Source organism: Trachypithecus francoisi, unplaced genomic scaffold (assembly GCF_009764315.1).
Source record: "Trachypithecus francoisi isolate TF-2019V2 unplaced genomic scaffold, Tfra_2.0 Lachesis_group21, whole genome shotgun sequence".
NCBI classification, from domain to species: Eukaryota; Metazoa; Chordata; class Mammalia; order Primates; family Cercopithecidae; genus Trachypithecus; species Trachypithecus francoisi.
The window spans coordinates 8,303,933-8,323,170 of record NW_022681467.1 but is presented as its reverse complement, the minus strand read 5'-3'; the positions used below and the strand labels follow the sequence as shown (position 1 = coordinate 8,323,170).

The window sequence follows — 19,238 nt, the reverse complement described above, 5'->3', positions numbered from 1 at the left end:
TTTTGTCTCTCAGGAGGAACACGATGCTATCCAGAGACAGGCTTATGTCCCAAGAGAGAAGCATAAAATACTCATTGTGGGGCCACAAAACCCACATTCCAGCAGCCAGGACCAAAGGGCTGAGCTATGGCAGGCCCCGTGTGTGCCATGCATCATGATTCTCAGAATACTTCCAGCCAGGGATCCGTTTTGAGCCTCACTAGAACTCACATCAGTATCTCCATTTTGCAGCAGTGACAGGCAGGCTACCACAGATGGCTCACCTGGCCCAAGGTGACACAGCCGGCAGGTGGCCGAGTCAGGAGGTGAACCCAGAAGGATTGGCCCTAATGCCCCCTCATCTTGTGATCTTTCTTTTTTTTTTTTCTTTTTTTGAGACAGAGTCTTGCAATGTCACCCAGGCTGGAGTGCAGTGGCATGATCTTGGCTCACTGCAACCTCCGCCTCCCAGGTTCAAGCAATTCTCCTGCTTCAGCCTCCCAAGCAGCTGGGATTACAGGTGCCCACCACCACGCCCAGCTAATTTTTTTTGTATTTTTAGTAGAGACAGGGTTTCACTATGTGGTCAGGCTGGTCTCGAACTCCTAACCTCATGATCCCCATCTTGTGATCTTTCTAGAAACACAACATTGTTCCACGGTCTCGACCTGCTTCTTTGGTGGGGAAGAAACAGGAGCTCTTGACCAGAATAACAAAACAGAGAACAAAGCCCGTGCTCCCCACTCACCAGTGTGGGTGCGGACGTGCCTCTTCAGGTCGAAGGTGTCGTTGAAGCCCTTGCCGCAGAAGGTGCACAGGTGTCTTTTCACCTGGTTGTGGCACTTGAGGTGACGGTTCAGCATGCGCTGCAGACGGAAGCCCTTGCCACACAGGTCGCAGCTGTGAATCACCGAGTCGCTGCATGTGCCTGTGGTGAACTGGGGGCAGAGAGAGGCCGTGAGGGTCCCCCGGCAGGCAGGCAGGCAGATCCAGTAGGCTCACTCCAGAGACCCACCTCCTGTGTCTTGGGGCTTGCCCTGTCTGCGGCTTCTGCCCCTAAAATTTTCAAGCAGGTTTTGGCTTTGGGAAAGGTGAAATAACAACTGGCGGTTCCTCCCACTTTTTTTTTCTTTTTTTTTTTGAGATGGAGTCTCACTTCGTTGACCAGGCTGGAGTACAGTGGCTCGATCTCAGCTCACTGTAACCTCCACCTCTTGGGTTCAAGCAATTCTCTTGCCTCAGCTCTCCAAGTAGCTGGGACTACAGGGGCACATACCACCATGCCTGGCTAATTTTTGTATCTTTAGTAGAGACAGGGTTTCACCATGTTGGCCAGGCTGGTCTCAAACTCCTGACCTCAGGTGATCCATCTGCCTCAGCATCCCAAAGTGCTGGGATTACAGGCATGAGCCACCGTGCCCCGGTCAGTTCCTCCCACTTTTAATTCTCCCCTTCTTCCTTAGAACAAACCTCTGACTTCTAGCTGGGCATACTGTCTTATAGCATCCTATAGGCATATGATGGGGTATGGATGTTAGGCCCCTCCAAATGTCGTGTTGAAATGTGATCCCCAGTGTTGGAGGTGGGGCCTGGTGGGAGGTTACAGGGGCAGATCCCTCATGAATGACCTGGTGCCGTCCCGGTAGTAAAGAGTGAGTTCTTACTCTCATCAGTTCATGGGAGAGCTGGCTGTTTAAAAGAGCCTGGCGGCCAGGCGTGGTGTCTCCTGTCTGTAATACCAGCACTTTGGGAGGCTGAGGTGGGTAGATCACCTGAGGTTGGGAATTTGAGATCAACCTGATCAACATGGAGAAACCCCATCCCTACTAAAAATACAAAATTAGCCGGGCGTGGTGGTGCATGCCTGTAATCCCAGCTACTCGGGAAGCTGAGGCAGGAGAATCACTTGAACCCAGGAGGCAGAGGTTGCGGTGAGCCAAGATCGCGCCATTGCACTCCAGCCTGTGCAGCAAGAGCGAAACTCCATCTCAAAAAAAAAGAAAAGAGCCTGGCACTTCCTCCTCTCTCTCTTGCTTCCTCCACCATGTGACACACCTATTCCCCTTCCGCCTTCTATGAGTGGAAGCTTCCTGAGGTCCTCACCAGAAGAAGACACCAACACTATGCTTCTTGTACAGCCTGCAGAACCGTGAGCCATAAACCTCTTCTCTATAAATTAGCCAGTCCCAGGTATTCTTTATGGCAACGCAAAATGGACTAAGACAGCATGGCCATGGACTACCCGGCCAATGAAATAGAAATCTCCTTGAAGGGGAGCAAATGGTGCCCTCTTCCTCCTTCACTCCTTCCTGCTGACTACAGCACCAATAGCCACCTTGGACCATGAGGTGGAAGTGCGTGCTGAGGATGGAGGAGAAGAAAGGAGTTTGGGTCCTGATGATGTTATGGTGCCTGGTATGTTATATTACAGACAGTACCCAAAGAGAGCCACACTCAATTCTGTCCTCCTTGTGTCTGCCTCCTGCTCCATTTACCAAGAGATGGAGACTGTTTTCCCTCCCCTTGAATCTGGGTAGGGCTTATGACCAGTTGGATCAATAGAATGCAATGAAGATGTGTCAGTTCCAGGTTTTAAGAGATCCTGCAGCTTCCACTTCTTCCCTCTTGTAAGCCAGCTGCCACATAGGAAGTCTGAGGCTACCATGCTGTGAGGAAGCCCATGCTAGCCATGTGGACAGCCAAAGGCCACATGGGGGAGCACGGAGGAACCAGATATGAATAAAGCCTCACTGGACTCTCCAGCTCAACTCAGGGCTGCCACCAGCTGAATGAGTGGCCTCCGCTAATGCTACTCAGAATAGAACTGCCTAGCAGAGCCATGCCTACGGCTTTTGTCTTGACCCACAAAATCATAAACGCATAAAATTATCATTTTGTAAAGTGACTTGGTCAGGACCCCACAACTTTGTTACCAGCAAAACCACAACCAGACCTGGGTCTGGGCTCCCTGCTGAATGCTTTCCACCACCTTCGCTACTGCTGAGGAAGAACACAGAATCTACATCTGTGCGATAAAAATGATGTGTTCAATTTTAGTATCTGATTTGGTAACTTTTGAACATGTGACCTGAATGTTACCAGATCAGACCCTTTAGAAGATGGATCCCATTGCTCTGCCAAAATTCATCACTAGCAAGAAGACTGGTCCTTTCCTGGCTCCACACTCTCCCAGCTTCAAATACTCTCCTCTTTCATCCACCCTCGGTATTGCCCTCCCAAGACTCAAGGGAGCTCAGTTTCTCCCTTGCCGACGCAGCCTTCTCCAAATACTGCAGCCCATGACTAAACTGCTCACTGTCCCACGTAAACCAGTGCCTCTCAGACTCCAGCATACCTATGCCTCCCCTGGGGTCTTGTTAAAATGCAAGTCCTGATTCAGGAGGTCTGGTAGGGTCTGATGTGCTGCATTTCTAACCAGACCCCAGGAGATGCCACTGCAGCTGGTGCACATGCCACACTAGCCCTGAGAAGTCATGCTATATTCCATCTCATTCCCAAGATTCACTATGCACACAGTTCATCTGGTTTTCTCAACTCAACACCTTGAGGATGGTCGGCAAGCATTCAGTCCCATTCCTGCCTCCCTATCCCCTGCTCCAAGCCTAGTCTAGGGCCGGTGCACAATCAGTATGTGCTGACCAGCAGCTGGGAGCAGGTGGCAGGATGCAGAGTCTCAAGGGAGGCACAAGACCCCAGAACAGGGTATTCCAGTCAGCCTTTTCCACCAGTTCATTTTCCTTTGCTTGGAGCTTAATTTGCCCCAGCTAACACTGAGAAGTCCCTGATCCGTGACAAGCCCTGTGCTTAGAGCTGGAGGCAATACAGTTAGAGATGGTTTAATCCCCAGTCCATAGGAAGCTACCGAGTCTGGTGGGGGTGCAGGCAAGTCAACAGCCATTGACATCTGAGAGGCCCAGGGGTCCGAGGGGGCACCTACTCTGGACCTGCAGCACCAGGGAAGATGTTTCCAGAGGAAGTGAGCTCCTTAGCCAGGCAAAGATGAGAAGGAAAAGGGGCGCACGGCAAAGAACATTCCAGAAGAGGATGGTGGGAAAGAGGGAACTGTGTGTGGTTCAGCATGGCTAGCCTGAGCCTGGGAGAGCAGTTAATGAAGACAGCAGTGGTAGCTGAGAAGAGCAAGACCCCCTTAGGAGTCCACTTTGAGGGCCCTACTGGAGCTGGAATGTAGTCAAAGGGCAAGAGGGAGCCATTGGAAGACAAAGGGGGACCATCACAGGGGCTGAGTTCGATGACCCAGTTGAGTCCTGGATCCTCATCAACTGCCTCACTCCCCAGAACCGCAGCTGCCCACCTCTGCCCAAGGCTTTCCTATCACCCAGGCAGATCACGTTCTCCTCCTTGTCCGACAGACCTCATCCTGCTCACAGTCACCCTTGGAGGGATTTGAAAAGACTAAATATGCTCCACTAAGTACTTTGAGCTTCTAAAGACCAAGTGTGCACAAAGACATTTGAGTGGTAGTGAGGGGCTAATGAAATAGAACAAAGACAATTACCCTGATAATTCCAATTAAAATTAGTAAAAACCTGCAACTGTCTTTTGAAAGTCTTGTAGAACGTCCCTAAGGACTCACCAACCACAGTTCAAGCATGAACTCTTGTTTAATCTTTTTGATAAATTTCTATTTTTAAAATGCTCTGAATGCAATACAGATGTCTTCTATTGCAGTCTAGAGTGAAAATCTCAAATCACAGGCATTATTTTGTTTGAAAAGAATAAGATCTTAAAGGGCACAGGGAAGGGAGATCAGTGACAGTTTAAGGGAGTACCGGGCCAGTAGATCATCTGACCAAGACATAGAAAGCATTTTATTTAGTTTTGTTTGTTTCTAACCTTTTTTAGAGATGAAATCTCACTATGTTTCCCAGGCTGGTCTTCAACTCCTATCCTCAAGGGATTCTCCTGCCTCAGCCTTCCAAAGTGCTGGGATTACAGGCATGAGCCACCATGACTCTCCAGGAAGCTTTATAAAACCGGGGAGAAAATGGGAATGGAGAGAAGGGGCTGGAGACTCAGGGCACACCTAATTCTCAAGGGGACCTTTCCTCTGGTTTTCTTGGAGCAAAAATGAAAATTCTCCACATACCCCTCAGCAAAGGCAATTTTTTCATTTCTCCCCATTTCACAGCATGGAAAGCCAAATCACCAAGAAGTGGCTCATGTAGGGAATTCACCCTGTGGCACACCCTCCAATCCATTAAGTGCTGCTTACCACCCTTATGACCAATCCAGACATCAGATATTAACAAATGACACTCAAAGTCTTCAGGAGCCTTGTTGAAAAAGATGTAATGTTACTTAATGGCAAAAAATCATGGCTGACAAAGCCAGCTTCTCATAGACTATTTCACTTCTCAGAAAGGAAGGGATCTTTGTAAATTCCTAAACATGGAATTTATCCCCAAAAGTATATTTAATATGGCTTGTGCCTTGAAATTTGGTTTGTAATAGCAAAGGACTGGAAACTAAATATATGTCTATCAATAGGAACTTGTTAAAAAATGATGGCAGACGGCCGGGCACAGTGGCTCAAGCTTGTAATCCCAGCACTTTGGGAGACTGAGGCAGGTGGATCACCTGAGGTCAGAAGTTTGAGACCAGCCTGGTCAACATAGAGAAATCCCATCTCTACTAAAAGTACAAAATTAGCCAGGCACAGTAGTGCATGCCTGTAATCCCAGCTATTCAGGAGTCTGAGGCAGGAGAATCACTTGAACCTAGGAGGCAGAGGTTGCAGTGGGCCGAGATTGTGCCATTGCACTCCAGCCTGGGCAATAAGAGCAAAACTCCGCCTAAAAAACAAAACAAAACAAAACAAAAAAAGCCGGGCGCGGTGGCTCAAGCCTGTAATCCCAGCACTTTGGGAGGCCAAACGGGCGGATCACGAGGTCAGGAGATTGAGACCATCCTGGCTAACACGGTGAAACCCCGTCTCTACTAAAAATACAAAAAACTAGCCAGGCGAGGTGGCAGGCGCCTGTAGTCCCAGCTACTCGGGAGGCTGAGGCAGGAGAATGGCGTAAACCCGGGAGGTGGAGCTTGCAGTGAGCTGAGATCCGGCCACTGCACTCCAGCCTGGGCGACAGAGTGAGACTCTGTCTCAAAAAAAAAAAAAAAAAAAAATGATGGCAGAACCTTACAATTAATGCACTGGACAAAGGTCAGAGGCTAGAAGCAGTTCAGGTGTCACCTGCCAGCCATGTGAGTGAGCCCTTGTGGATGTCCATCCCAGTCAAACCCCCAGAAGACTCCAGTCTCAGCCGCCATCTGACTGCAACCACAAGGCAAGAACTGCCCTGCTGAGCCCAGTCATCCCACAGAGATGGATGATACAATACTACATTATTTCAGCTATAAAATTTGGAGTTACTTGTGGAACAGAAATAGGTTAATTGGAACAGTAATAAACATATCATTCTCTCCAGATGCCAGACCTGCCACATTTCTAAGTGTCTCTCCCAGGACTGCATGGTACAGAAGACATATCTGACTCCTGGACTGATGTCTCATGGGCCAGAGGACCAGTTGAGCCTGCCTGGATCAGGATCACGGCTCTGCTCACTGGAGCACCTTTATTATGTTTACATAGGTTTACACCTAACACTACCTCCTAAAAGTTAAAAAAGAGTTAGTCAGTCTTGGCCGGGCGCGGTGGCTCAAGCCTGTAATCCCAGCACTTTGGGAGGCCGAGACGGGCGGATCACGAGGTCAGGAGATCAAGATCATCCTGGCTAACACGGTGAAACCCCGTCTCTACTAAAAAATACAAAAAAATTAGCCAGGCGAGGTGGCGGGCGCCTGTAGTCCCAGCTACTCAGGAGGCTGAGGCAGGAGAATGGCGTGAACCCAGGAAGCGGAGCTTGCAGTGAGCTGAGATCTGGCCACAGCACTCCAGCTTGGGCGGCAGAGCGAGACTCCGTCTCAAAAAAAAAAAAAAAAAAAAAAGAGTTAGAGTCAGTCTTACCTTGTTCCTCTACAAGTAGTAAACTAAACTTAATTACATCTTAGTCATGTTAGTTACAAAACAATAGTGGAATAGAGAGACAATAAATCTGAAGGATTGAAAAAAACCCTAGATCTGGCTAGGGGTGTGATATGGAATGTCATTTAACATTACTATGTCACAATTTCTCCACATATAAAATAATAAAATGATATTAGATGATCTCTTCAGCAGTATAAGAAGATAAGAGCAGGGTCTGTTTTCCAGTTTCCTAAATTCCTTCAATTCCTGCTCCACCACTTAGTTTGTGGCAAGTTACCTAACTTAGTTGTAGGCAAGTTACCTAAATTCTCTAAGCCTTAATTTCATCACGTGTAAAATGTGAATAATAATATTTGTATGGCCAGGCGAGGTGGTGTACACCTGTAACCCCAGCACTTTGGGAGGCCGAGGTGGGTGGATCACCTGAGGTCAGGAGTTCAAGACCAGTCTGACCAATATGATGAAACCCCATCTCTACCAAAAATACAAAAATTAGCCGGGTGTGGTGGCATGCGCCTGTAATCCCAGCTACTCGGGAGGCTGAGACAAGAGAATCATTTGAACCCGGGAGGTGGAGGTTGCAGTGAGCTGAGACCATGTCGTTGCACTCCAGCCTGGGCAATAAGACCGAAGCTCTGTCTCAAAATAAATAAATATAACAATAATAATAATAATAATAATTGCTTCTTAGAAATAAATGAAGAAATTGGCAGAGTGCAGTGGCTCATGCCTATAATCCCAGTACTTTGGGAGGTTGCCAAGGCAGGTGGATCATCTGAAGTCAGGAGTCCAAGACCAGCCTGACCAACATGGCAAAACCCGTCTCTACTAAAAATACAAAAATTAGCCAGGCATGGTGGTAGGCGCCTGTAATCCTAAGTACTTGGGAGCCTGAGGCAGGAGAATCGCTTGAACCGGGAGGCGTAGGTTGCAGTGAGCAGAGGCTGTGCCACTGTACGCCAGCCCAGGCGACAGAGTGAGACTCCATCTCAAAAAAAAAAAAAAGAAATGAAGAAATTAAATTTTAAAAGCTACTTAAAAAGGACCTGGTACTTTGTAAGTCCCATTATAGTTAGACCAACTCCAAAATCCTGTGGTCCTAAACAAAAGGTAATTGGTCAAAATTTCTTGTTTCTCGGCCAAGCACGGTGGCTTGTGCCTGTAATCCCAGCACTTTGGGAGGCTGAGGCAGGTGGATCACTTAAGTTCAGGAGTTCGAGACCAGCCTGGCCAACATGGTGAAACTCCGTCTCTACTAAAAATACAAAAATTAATTGGGTGTGGTGGTACATGCCTATAGTCCCGACTACTCAGGAGGTTGAGGCATGAGAATCACTTGAACCCAGGAGGTGGAGGTTGCAGTGAGCCAAGATCATGCCACTGCATTCCAGCCTCAGCCATAGAGCAAGACTCTGTCTCAAAAAAAAAAAAACAAAAAAATATGTTTCTCAGTTTGCTTTTGAATTTTTCTCTCTTTGATAGAAGAAAAAGGGAACAAAAAAAAAAAAAAACTAAACTAAAAAGGGAGCCCTTAGCCCCCAGTCCTTCATCTGCAACTCTGTAATTCAAAAAGCTCTGAAAAACAGCTGGGTATAGTGGCTCATGCCTGTAAACGCAGCACTTTGAGAGGTGGAGGCAGGAGGATTACTTGAGGTCAGGAGTTCAAGATCAGCCTGGCCAACATGGTGAAACCCGGATTCTACCAAAATACGAGAATTAGCTGGGTGTGGTGGCGTACACCTGTAATCCCAGCTATTCAGGAGGCTGAGGTGGGAAGGTTGCTTGAGCCGAGAGAGCACCACTGCACTCCAGCCCAAGTGACCAGAGAGAGACCCTGTCTCAAAAAATAAAATAAAATAAAATAAGTAAAATATATGACAAAAAGCTCTGACAACCAACATTCTCTCCTATCTCCCGTGACAGTGAAATCTGACCTGAGCTGATGTAAAAATATTTGCAGACTTTATCCCATTTAATGTCAATATTCATGTTTTAATATAGAAATTATTAATATATTTAATTATAGGGTACTGCTCCAGGCCTGCCAGGGGTGGTTTTTACACCATGCTACCTTCTGGCAAAGCTTAATCGTCTCACCCTTAATCCAAAATTAACACTTTGTAAAAGGCTTATTAATGAGGTGGGGAAACTACCATAGAGGGAGGAAAATGACATAGGTCTTGAAATTAATTCTGATCATGAAGATGAAGAGAGAATGAACAGCTCTCCAACCCCATGGCCTGGCGCTTTTCTGAGCACTGTCCTGTTTTCTGCAGGAGCTCAGCTTTCATTTCAAAAAATGTGTAAAATTCTCCTCAAGTTCTTCTAGAAAACAGGACTCGGCGGCAAAACAAACCAATCATTGTCTTTGCACTGCTTGAAAACTGCAGGAACATCCAGGGAGTCAGGGCCTTCGCCTGGCCCTCTGACCAACTTCAAAGCTGGCTCAGATCATTCACCTGTCAAACTTCTAAAGGTGAAAACAACGACAAAAAAAGAACAACCTTTATTTTCTGTTGATGTTTCTAGCAGACAAGTTCATTTAGTTAATGGTCCTGTTTCCTATGGGAGGACATTCTGAGTCCAAGGCTACCTTCTGGTGGCCATTTGGACAAGATTTCCACCGACACGTTGCGATGCTTGAACGCTAAAAGTGTGCTAAGCATATTTCCCCAATTAGTTTGGCATTCAGATTCCCCTCCTGGTCCTGTGTACCATTTCCTTAGACTTCACAACTCCCCTACATGGTAGAACGGAGAGCCTTCTCAAATGCAGAGAAGATGAAGGGAATATATATCTTTATAAACCCAAAGAAGAAACTGAGGCCCAAAGACAAATGACTTGCCCACAGCCACATGACTTGTAGTGGCCCACCCTGAGAAATTTGAATGTGGTTGTCATCTGCAAAACTTGTGCCTACAGTTCCCTCAGGACAGGCCCACAGGTCTGTGGGGCAGGAGGAGGGGGCATGAACCCCATTGTTTGTCTCATGTCATCATGAGTCCTTAATGTCAGACTATCAACACTAAGGGCTAAAGCATCAAAGCCACATGTTGACTACGGCTGACATACTGGACAGTGCGGTTGTCCCATAATGCAATGGAACAATGCTGAAAAGGTAAGGATCCTTCGGTTGAGTTTTGCCACTAACAACTTTGAGGAACTCAACAAAAACTTGCTGGGCTTAATTTTTCTCACCCTGAAAGTAAGAAGATTTGGGGCCATACATGCTTTAAAGGTTCCTGTAGTCGCTCCTGTGGAAGGACTCAGTATCTATCCCAACTCCTTTTGGTGGGCCTTCCTGTACTGCAGAAGCTAGAGAAGTGAAAACTACACTTTCCTGACTCCCTTGCCATGAGGATTTGGGAAGTAACTTGAGTTCTACCAATTGCATGCACTATCAGGAGATCTGAATTCAGTCCCGAGTTAACTGGGCAGAGGCAGGCAAGAGGCAATTGTTTTACACTCTGCAATGGCAGCCGTCAAGGTGGCAGCTTCCTGATTGGGCAGCAGCCGCAGCTCCTAGGTGGTCCAGTTCTGCTCTGTGGCTCTGAGTCATTCCTAGGAGCTCAGCTTGGTCTTTCTTTAGTCCATTTAATACCTTTCTCTGCTTAAACTAGCTATAGTGGATTCTGATGTTCATAACTAAGCCTATGTAGTCCTTTCCAACAATAAAAACCTACTTCACCTATATTCAAGTTTAAAACCAGGTAATTAATACATATTGTTCTCATATTCCTTCTTTTCCCCCTTTTAATTAATTTAACCTTCATCAAAAATCCATTCCAAGCATTTTTCCAGTATCCCTTTTCTTCCTGCTTTCTACGTTTTCCTTCAAATGCTATCACTCATGTCTAGGAACTGTCGACTTCTTCCCCCGCCTGTATTCTTGTTTTTTTTTTTTTTTTTTTTTTTTTTTTTGAGACGGACTCTCGCGCTGTCACCCAGGCTGGAGTGCTGTGGCCGGATCTCAGCTCACTGCAAGCTCCGCCTCCCGGGTTCACGCCATTCTCCTGCCTCAGCCTCCCGAGTAGCTGGGACTACAGGTGCCGCCACCTCGCCCGGCTAGTTTTTTGTAGTTTTTAGTAGAGACGGGGTTTCACCGTGTTAGTCAGGATGGTCTCGATCTCCTGACCTCGTGATCCGCCCGTCTCGGCCTCCCAAAGTGCTAGGATTACAGGTTTGAGCCACCGCGCCCGGCCTGTATTCTTGTTTTATGTTGATTTATGTCCTTCTGTGATCCAGGCACTACTGCACTGGTTGCTGGGGAATACGAGCCCAGTCGGAAGTGTTCCCTGGCTCTAATGGGTCTAGAGTGGAAAAGAGAAGTCCGTTGGCCAAATGTGCAGCCAAGAAAATGGGCAGCAGGTTACAATGGGGACAGTGGGAGGAGTATTCAAGTCTGTCTTGGGAGACAAAAAATAAGAGGAAAGGAGTCAGAGATGGAGCTTATATTCCCTTCCAAATATCAAATGAAATGGTTTTTAAAAAACAGCTTAAATCCATAATAACAAAATGAATGAAATAACAGATTGAGAGCCAGGCTCAGTGGCGTGTGCCTGCAGTCCTAGCACTTTGGGAGGCTGAGACAGGAGGATCACTTCAGCCCGGGAGTTTGAGACAGCCTGGGCAACATAGTAAGGCCCTGTCTCGAAAGGAAAAATAAAGAAAGAGAAAGAAAAGAAAGAACTAATTAGCTATCAATGGAGAATTCTGGTTAACAACTGATTATCTTCATTTATAAAGGTAAATAAAGTGAATCCAACATTATTCTGCCTTTCATAAATGAACTGTGCCACTGAGAAACCAAGCAGTAGATGAGGCAAAGTGTGTCTCTATAGAAATACATCAGTTAATAAACAGAGGACAGAATGAGATTATTGCTGTTTTAGAACACCTAATAAGCCAAAATATTTAGGTCCTGAGCATCAACAGCTGCTAACATCAGAAAAAGAGAGAACCAAATATTCAGTGCCTCTGATGAAGACAGATGCCTCCCACTGTGACATATTCTAGCTGAAATAGAATAGAGCTGACCAAGTAGGGAGAGTTGCATTGTCCAATAGAACTTTCTGTGGTGACAGAAAAATTATATTCTCTATTGTCCAGTACATTGGCCACTAGTCACACGTGGCTACTGAGCACTTAAAATGTCACTAGTGGGACTGAGGAACTTAATTGTTATTTTGAGATAGGGTCTGGCTCTGTTGTCCAGGCTGGAGTGCAGTGGTGCAATCTTGGCTCACTGCAACCTACGCCTTCCGGGTTCAAGCAATTCTCCTGCCTCAGCATCCCGAGTAGCTGGAATTACAGGGACACGCCACCAAGTCCCATTAATTTTTTTTTGTAGTTATTTAATAGAGTCAGGGTTTCACCATGTTGGCCAGGCTGGTCTCAAACTCCTGACCTCAGGTGATCCACCCGCCTCGGCCTCCCAAAGTGCTGGGATTACAGGCATGAACCACAGCACCTGGTCTAATTGTTCATTCTTAATTGACTACGGCTGTGATAGTCACATGTGATACTGGATGCTGCAGCTGCAGATCCAACTACTCGTTTAGAGAAAACCTAGGGGACTGAGGAATGTTAGGCACATGGTGATGTGCTCAGCAAAATCCAGACTGTTGGGAACTCTACAAAACAAATCACCCATTTCTTCAACAATTAACTTGATGGAGGGAAAATGTATGAAATTAAAAGAGGCTCAAAAGACATGCCAATCAATTACAACGAGTAGACATTATGTGGACCTGATTAAGCAAACTGGAGGGGAAAAGTAAGAATTTATGAGACAATTAGTAATGTGAACACAATTGGTAATGTGAGTGTGATCATGAATTTTGGTTTTTATCCACTAAACGCACATTCTGAACTATTTGTGGTTGAAATGGTAGGATGTCCTAGATTTCCTTCAAAATCATGTGTGGGGCAAGGGGTGGGGGTGTGCCTGGGCAGGAATGGCCATGGGTTAATGATCGTTGGGGCTGGGTGGCAGATACGTACGACTGCCCCTTTGAGATTCTAAATAATACAAAGTGATGGGGGTATGAGGACTACTCCATAAACACACATCAGCACCACTACAAGACTCGTTAGAGAGCCGAGTAAAAGGCCAAGAATACTTTGGAAAGAATCTAAACTTAATTTATTTTGAAGAACCCATGGAAGAAGGCAAAAAGAAAGAACAGAATAGGACAGGGTGAGAGGACAAATTCCCTTGGTACTCCATACTGGGACCTGGGTCCTACCAGCCAGAGAATCATGAATGAATACTATCAGTCAACTGGGTTAACTTCAGAGTTACTTAGTTTCTAATAAGCCTCCACAGGACAATGGTGATTAGTATTTCCTGGGTTTCTCCACCCTGCAGCTGGAGACCGGCAGATGGATCCAGCACAAAAGGGACCTGCCATGCACGCTCTGTGGAATGTAAGTCATCTTCTCACCCCTATTTGTTTGGCAAATTACAGAATTCTCAGCAGTAAAGAGACAATTTCACAATCTTCCCTGAGGCACACCGTCAAAAGGCAGATGGGCTGGGAAAGGCCAGCCACATTTCTTAACCTGTGCCTCGGACTCTTTTTCCAGATCCACCCATCAACGCGATCAAGTTAGTGAATCCCGTGTTCTTACTGCAGCCAACAAAATGTTGGGTATTAAAACTTGCTATATGTCACTGTCAGCTAACTTCCTCTTGGGCAGTTTACACATATGCAGAAAGCTAAACACTTTACACTCACCATCTCATTTAATCTATGCAACTCTTGTAGGAGGCTGATTCTTTGAGTCCTCCACTTTACAGATCAAGGAACTGAGGCCCAGAGGAGATAATGTATCCATGACCATAGCCGTTAAGAGGGGCCCAACTGGCCAGCCGGGTGTGGTGGTTCACACCTGTAATTCCAGCACTTTGGGAGGCCAAGGTGGGCGGATCACCTGAGGTCAGGAGTTCAAGACAAGCCCGGAAAAATTGGCGAAACTCCGTCTCTATTAAAAATACAAAAATTAGCCAGGCTTTGGGGTAGGTGCCTGTAATCCCAGCTACTCGGGAGGCTGAGGCAGGAGAATTGCTTGAACCCAGGAGGCGGAGTTTGAAGTGAGCTGAGATTGTGCCACTGCGCTCCAGCTCTGGGCGACAGAGCGAGACTCTCTCAAAAAAAAAAAAAAAAAAAAAGAGGAACGCGATTGAGGTTTTCCTTCTGACATCATCCAGAGCTTCTCCTCTGCCCAGCAGGAGCACCCACACTTCTTGGCTTGGCCCATTCACCATCTCACCCTGTCCTGGTTACATTTCCAGCTCTTTACCACCAACTCTCTCCCTGACCCCAGCAAGCCCTGTTTCCTATCTTCAGCCACCACAGCTTTATCCTTTCTGTGCTCCAGCTGCGGGACTCAGCCCACACTGCCCTCAGGCCCACCCCTTCCCTTCTCCCCGGCTTTCAAATCCACATCAGGACACCTTCCCCACTCAAACTGGTCATATCTTTGCTTGGAATTCTGGTTTCACGTTCATGGTCCTGCAGCAGAGTTAATAATGTTTATGTCTCCCTTTTAACCCAAATACTATCTCCGGTTATTGGACACAAACCATGTTCTACCCTCCACTCATTTATCCTCACAATCCTATCAAGTAGGTATCGTTATTATCATCTTACAGATAAGGAAACTGAGGCCTAGAGGGTGAGCCACTTGCTCAAGGTCACACAGCTAATAAGTGACAAAGCCAGCGCTTACATGCTTAACGGCTACTGCCAGATGATTCTGGAAGGAACACCAGGTTGGGAGCATTTTTACCTCCTGCTGCCTTGCACACCCCAGGTGTTAGATGGGCGGAGTGTTGCCTCTCTGTGCCAGGCAATGGCTCAAACCTGCCTTTCTTGTGGTCCTGGGAGCCCACTGCCTAAGAAACAAATTCTTGGCTGGACACAGTGGCTCACGCCTGTAATCCCAGCACTTTGGGAGGCCGAGGCGGGCGGATCACATGAGGTCGGGAGTTCAAGACCAGCCTGACCAACACAGAGAAACCCCATCTCTACTAAAATTACAAAATTAGCAGGCGGTGGTGGCACATGCCTGTAATCCCAGCTACTTGGAAGGCTGAGGCAGGAGAATCACTGGAACCCAGGAGGCAGAGGTTGCAGTGAGCTGAGATTGAGCCATTGCATTCCAGCCTGGACAACAAGAGCGAAACTCTGTCTCAAAAAAAAAGAAAAAGAAAAGAAAAGAAAGAAAAGAAACTAATTCTTAGAGAAACTCTGTGAGTTCAGCATGCCTTGGAAAGAACTTTATAATTATACAGGCAATTCGTTCAGTCATTTGAAAACTGCCAATGCCACGGCTAATAATAATTCTGGAGGCTTGGTGCATATTAACACCAAAATGTCTCCTTTTTGAGGGTAGAGGCAGAAAGAAGGAAGCTAAACATCCCCAGTAAATAAAAACTCCCCTGGAAACTATGGAAAGAAGACTTTTAACGGTTCAGGAGTGAATTGTGCCTCTCCGCCCCGCTTCCCCCAGAGCACAGGCAGCTAATCTAGGAAATCAGATTGGTTTACGTCTTCCTTTAATCCAGGATTCCAACGGCCCTGTGTGCCTGAGGCAGAAAAGATTGCCTAAAATGTTGGTTAAGAGACTGGATGAGAATCTGTCACTTTCTCTCCAGGGGAATCTGGGCAATTGGGGGACAGAGGGGCAAACTAGCTGCAGAGGCTCCCAAAACAACGTTGCAATTGTCCTTTCAGCCTGGTGATAAATATGCAAGTGGGACACTTTGTAGAATTTCCCGAAGGGCAGAGCTACCAGCCTCAGGCAAATTGTTCCCTCCCATTTAACCCCACCTGGCCCAGAAAAGCCTCAGGCCAGTTGACTTTGAACCTCACCCTCACACTTACCGCTAGGCTACCGGCCCGCACAGTATCGGCACTTCTTTTTTAAAGAGGTCTTTCCTTTGGATCTCAGCTGAAGCCTCAAACCTCAATTCATAACCAAATGCGCTTCAGCCCACCCCGGAGTCAAACCCTGGGAATATGGAATGTGCATAGGGGAGGTGTGGCCTCTCCCAGGAAAATGAGGACTGCTTTCTCAATCCACAGCAAAGCCCAGGCTCTCCCTCCCTACCCTCTACTCCCGGTCTGGGTGGCGGGAGGGCACCGGAGAACCCTGGAATTACCACCTATACCGGTGGTCTGGGGGTGCACAGCGTCTCACTGCGGCCCACCAGGCTAGAAAGTGGGGTCAAGTTATCATAAACCACCACCCACTAGCTCCAAATGGCTGAGTCAGTGGAATGGGATTCCTAAATCTTGGTGGGTAGCGGATACCTTTCAGCAGACCATCTTGGAAGTTCTGCCCGAAAGCGCAGGTGGGCTTCCAGAATGTTCGAGGGGGCCCTGAAAAGCGACCATAGATGGGAGCAAACACTCCAATCCACTGGGGTAAGGGCGCTCGAGAAATCGGTAGTTGAACCCTTTTACCCATCAATTTAATTCAAGATTGGAAAGACGACAGATCTAAAGTGCCGTGCACAAGCCTCCTGTCTGACAGACACTGGGAACCGCTCGTGTTGGGAGAGGCCCACTATGTGTCAAGCTGCCGCCCATATCCAGAACATAAGCATGGGGGGTGAACTCTCAGAACCGCGGCGCCAGGAACTGCGTTTCAGAGGGTGGAATTTCTGAGAGCGCCGGGGCTTCCTTTCTGACCTCGGGAACTCCGACGGCCTTGGTTATTCTACAGGCCTGGCGCACAGAATGGGCTGCTGGCGGAAGGCAGCGATGCCAGTGCCTTTTCGGCAGTTCCAGAGGCAGCACTCGGCATCAGGCGGGGCCCCCGGGCGGACGGAGCCCACTCCGGGAACCGGCCGCCCCTGCGTAGCAGCTACCCTGCCGGCGGGAGTACGCGCCGAGGCGCCCTGGCCGCCGCCCAGGGGCAGGTGCAGGAGCTGCGCGGCGGGCGCGCTCGGGGCGCGGGTGCCGGGTTGCGCGGGCGGGCGCGGCAGGGAGGGGCACCGGCCCCGGGAGCCCGACGCCAGGGCGTGGTGCAGGTGGCGGCGGGGGCAGAGTCGACACAGTACCTTGATTTTCGATCTGGCCACCGGGCGCTGCTTGGCCGCCAGGTGTCCATCGGGGCCCTCGGCGTCGCCGGGCTCGGGGGTTTCGCGCTCGGGGGCGTGCGGGGACGAGCTGCTCTCGGCTCCTCCAGGCTCCCCCGCGCTGCTGCTGCCGCTGCCGCTGCTGCTGCCGCCGTCGCTGCGGCAGTCCTCGGGAGGGTCGTGGAGCAGGCGGCCCAGGCCCACTGCGGAGGGAGGGGCCGCGCCCCGACATACACACTCGGCGTCAGCCCGTACGCCCGCGGCAGTTTGACCTGCGGGCGGTGCAGCCGCCGCCCCGCCCCGGACCTGGGCACCTCGCCAAGTGGGCAACGTCGCGGGGGTGGGCGAGTAAGCCCCGGATCGACCCCCACGGCTAGCTTGGAGTGCTGGGGGCCTCTTCCCAGTCCCAGCCCTGGCGCCCACGAGGAACCGGGTGGCCACGCGCGGCGGAGGACCCTGCGCGCCAAGTTTCCTCTCTGGGCGGGGGAGGCGGGTCTGACCTCTCCCCAGCTAGCCCCAGAAGGATTGGCGGGCCTTTGTGCACCCCCATGAGGACGTGAGATTGGGGGTAGCCTCTGCTGGCTTTCAATCACTTTCCTGGGCCACCTCGGCCCGCGCTGCAGCCAACGGTCCCGCCGCCGGGCAATTAGAGGCTCCCACTAGGGGGAAGGGGGCGCCCAGAGTCCCGGGCATCCCAGTCCCTCATTGCCCGCCCTCCCTCGCCTAGAAGACCCCCGCGTGCCCCCCGGAAGAGGGGAATGAGGTGGGGAGCCCGCCCCTGCCGATGAGCGGAGAAGACCCGCCACCCCTTCCCCCACCCCGGGAGCCCAGCGCCCAGGCCCGGCCCCCGCGCGCGCTCACCTGGGATGTAGGTGTCTGCCCTTTTCTCATCCGGGAGTTCATCCCAGCTGCGGACCGAGACCCCCAGGCTCCTCCTCTTCACCAGGAAGACTTTGGGCATGGTGGGGTCCCCTCTCCCGACAGCGGCCCCCTCCTCCCGGCTGCTCCCCGCTAGGGGCGACGGCGGCGGCTCCGTCCCCGGCTCCCGGCGGCCAAAGCCCACCTTCCCGCCTCGCCTGCCCTCTTCCTCCACCCCCCGCCGCGGCGTGGCCCAGGCCTCTCCCCCGCACGCCTGCCGACTCCCAGCCTCCCGGCTGGGCGACACCTATGCCTTAAATCGCGAGTGAGACCACGCCGGGGAAAAAGTTTCATAAGGTGGAATAGAAAAGGCACCAGGAAACTTGGGAGTGAGCATGCGCCCTGCAACATAACGGTGTCAACAAGCTCGCTACCTGTCCGACCGGTTCCGGCGGCCGGGGCTGCCTGTTCCAGCCCTTCCTTAGGCATGAATGTTTGCAAAAGAATTTAAAGTCTGCTCTTCCCCCTCCTCTTTTTAAGAAAGGAAGAACATTTTTTAATCAACCCCCGCCCCATTCCCCCATCACCTGCACCTCGAGGCGAGCTCTTCGAAGTAAACCCCAGGTTCGCCTCCCAGGGCACCCCTCCGGTGAGCTGGGGCCTCCCACGAGTTGTCCCCCTCCCCCGCCCGGTGGATTTGTCTTCGACGAGCCAGAAAATGGCTCAGTTCCTCTGGACCTCGTGGAGCCTTCCCGGGGCTTGATGAAATCAGGGAGGTCAGAAGGGCGAGGCGGCGGGAGACTTCCAAGGATTCTGATTATTAATAATGGGGGATGGGGGCTTAGGGGCTTAAGCTATCCATCAACTACAACTCCCCCCCCCAAAAGCAGTAAAAATAAATTTTAAAATTCGGCATCTTTAGAACACGTTATTTTTCTGACTAGTATCATATAATTTAAGAAAAATAAGGCTTGCCCCGCCAAAGCAGCTTCTCCCCACAAGATGTTGCACCCCGAGGCCCCCTCACCCCAAGTAAACACACAATAGAAACAAAAGCCAGGAGCATATTAAGCAAATGCAGCCTCAAAACAAGCCCCCAGTCCTCGTCCACTCCCACCGTTGCCTCCCCTAACCACCCGATCCCCAAATTCTGAGACTGGGAAATACCTTTCCAGGAAGCCAGCATAGTGAACATTGGCTACATCTTCTCGCCGCCCCTACCGGGGAGGTAGGAAAGCTTTGCATTTATTATTATGTCTGTTTGTTCCTATCAACCTTTATGCC

At 49.5% G+C, this 19,238-nt stretch overlaps 1 protein-coding gene across 1 annotated transcript in view; it reads right to left on the bottom strand.

The window, feature by feature from the left end:
* The window catches only part of OVOL2 (ovo like zinc finger 2), a 35,388-nt gene extending 16,541 nt beyond the window's left edge, over positions 1-18,847 (bottom strand). Inside the window, exons 1-3 of the mRNA XM_033185529.1 lie at positions 17,958-18,847; positions 17,079-17,299; positions 728-917 (exon numbers count right to left, since the gene is read on the bottom strand). Coding sequence (XP_033041420.1) covers positions 728-917; positions 17,079-17,299; positions 17,958-18,057 — 511 coding nt within the window. The 5' untranslated portion in view covers positions 18,058-18,847. The remainder of the gene's footprint in view (positions 1-727; positions 918-17,078; positions 17,300-17,957) is intronic.
* Between the last annotated feature and the right edge of the window lie 391 nt (positions 18,848-19,238).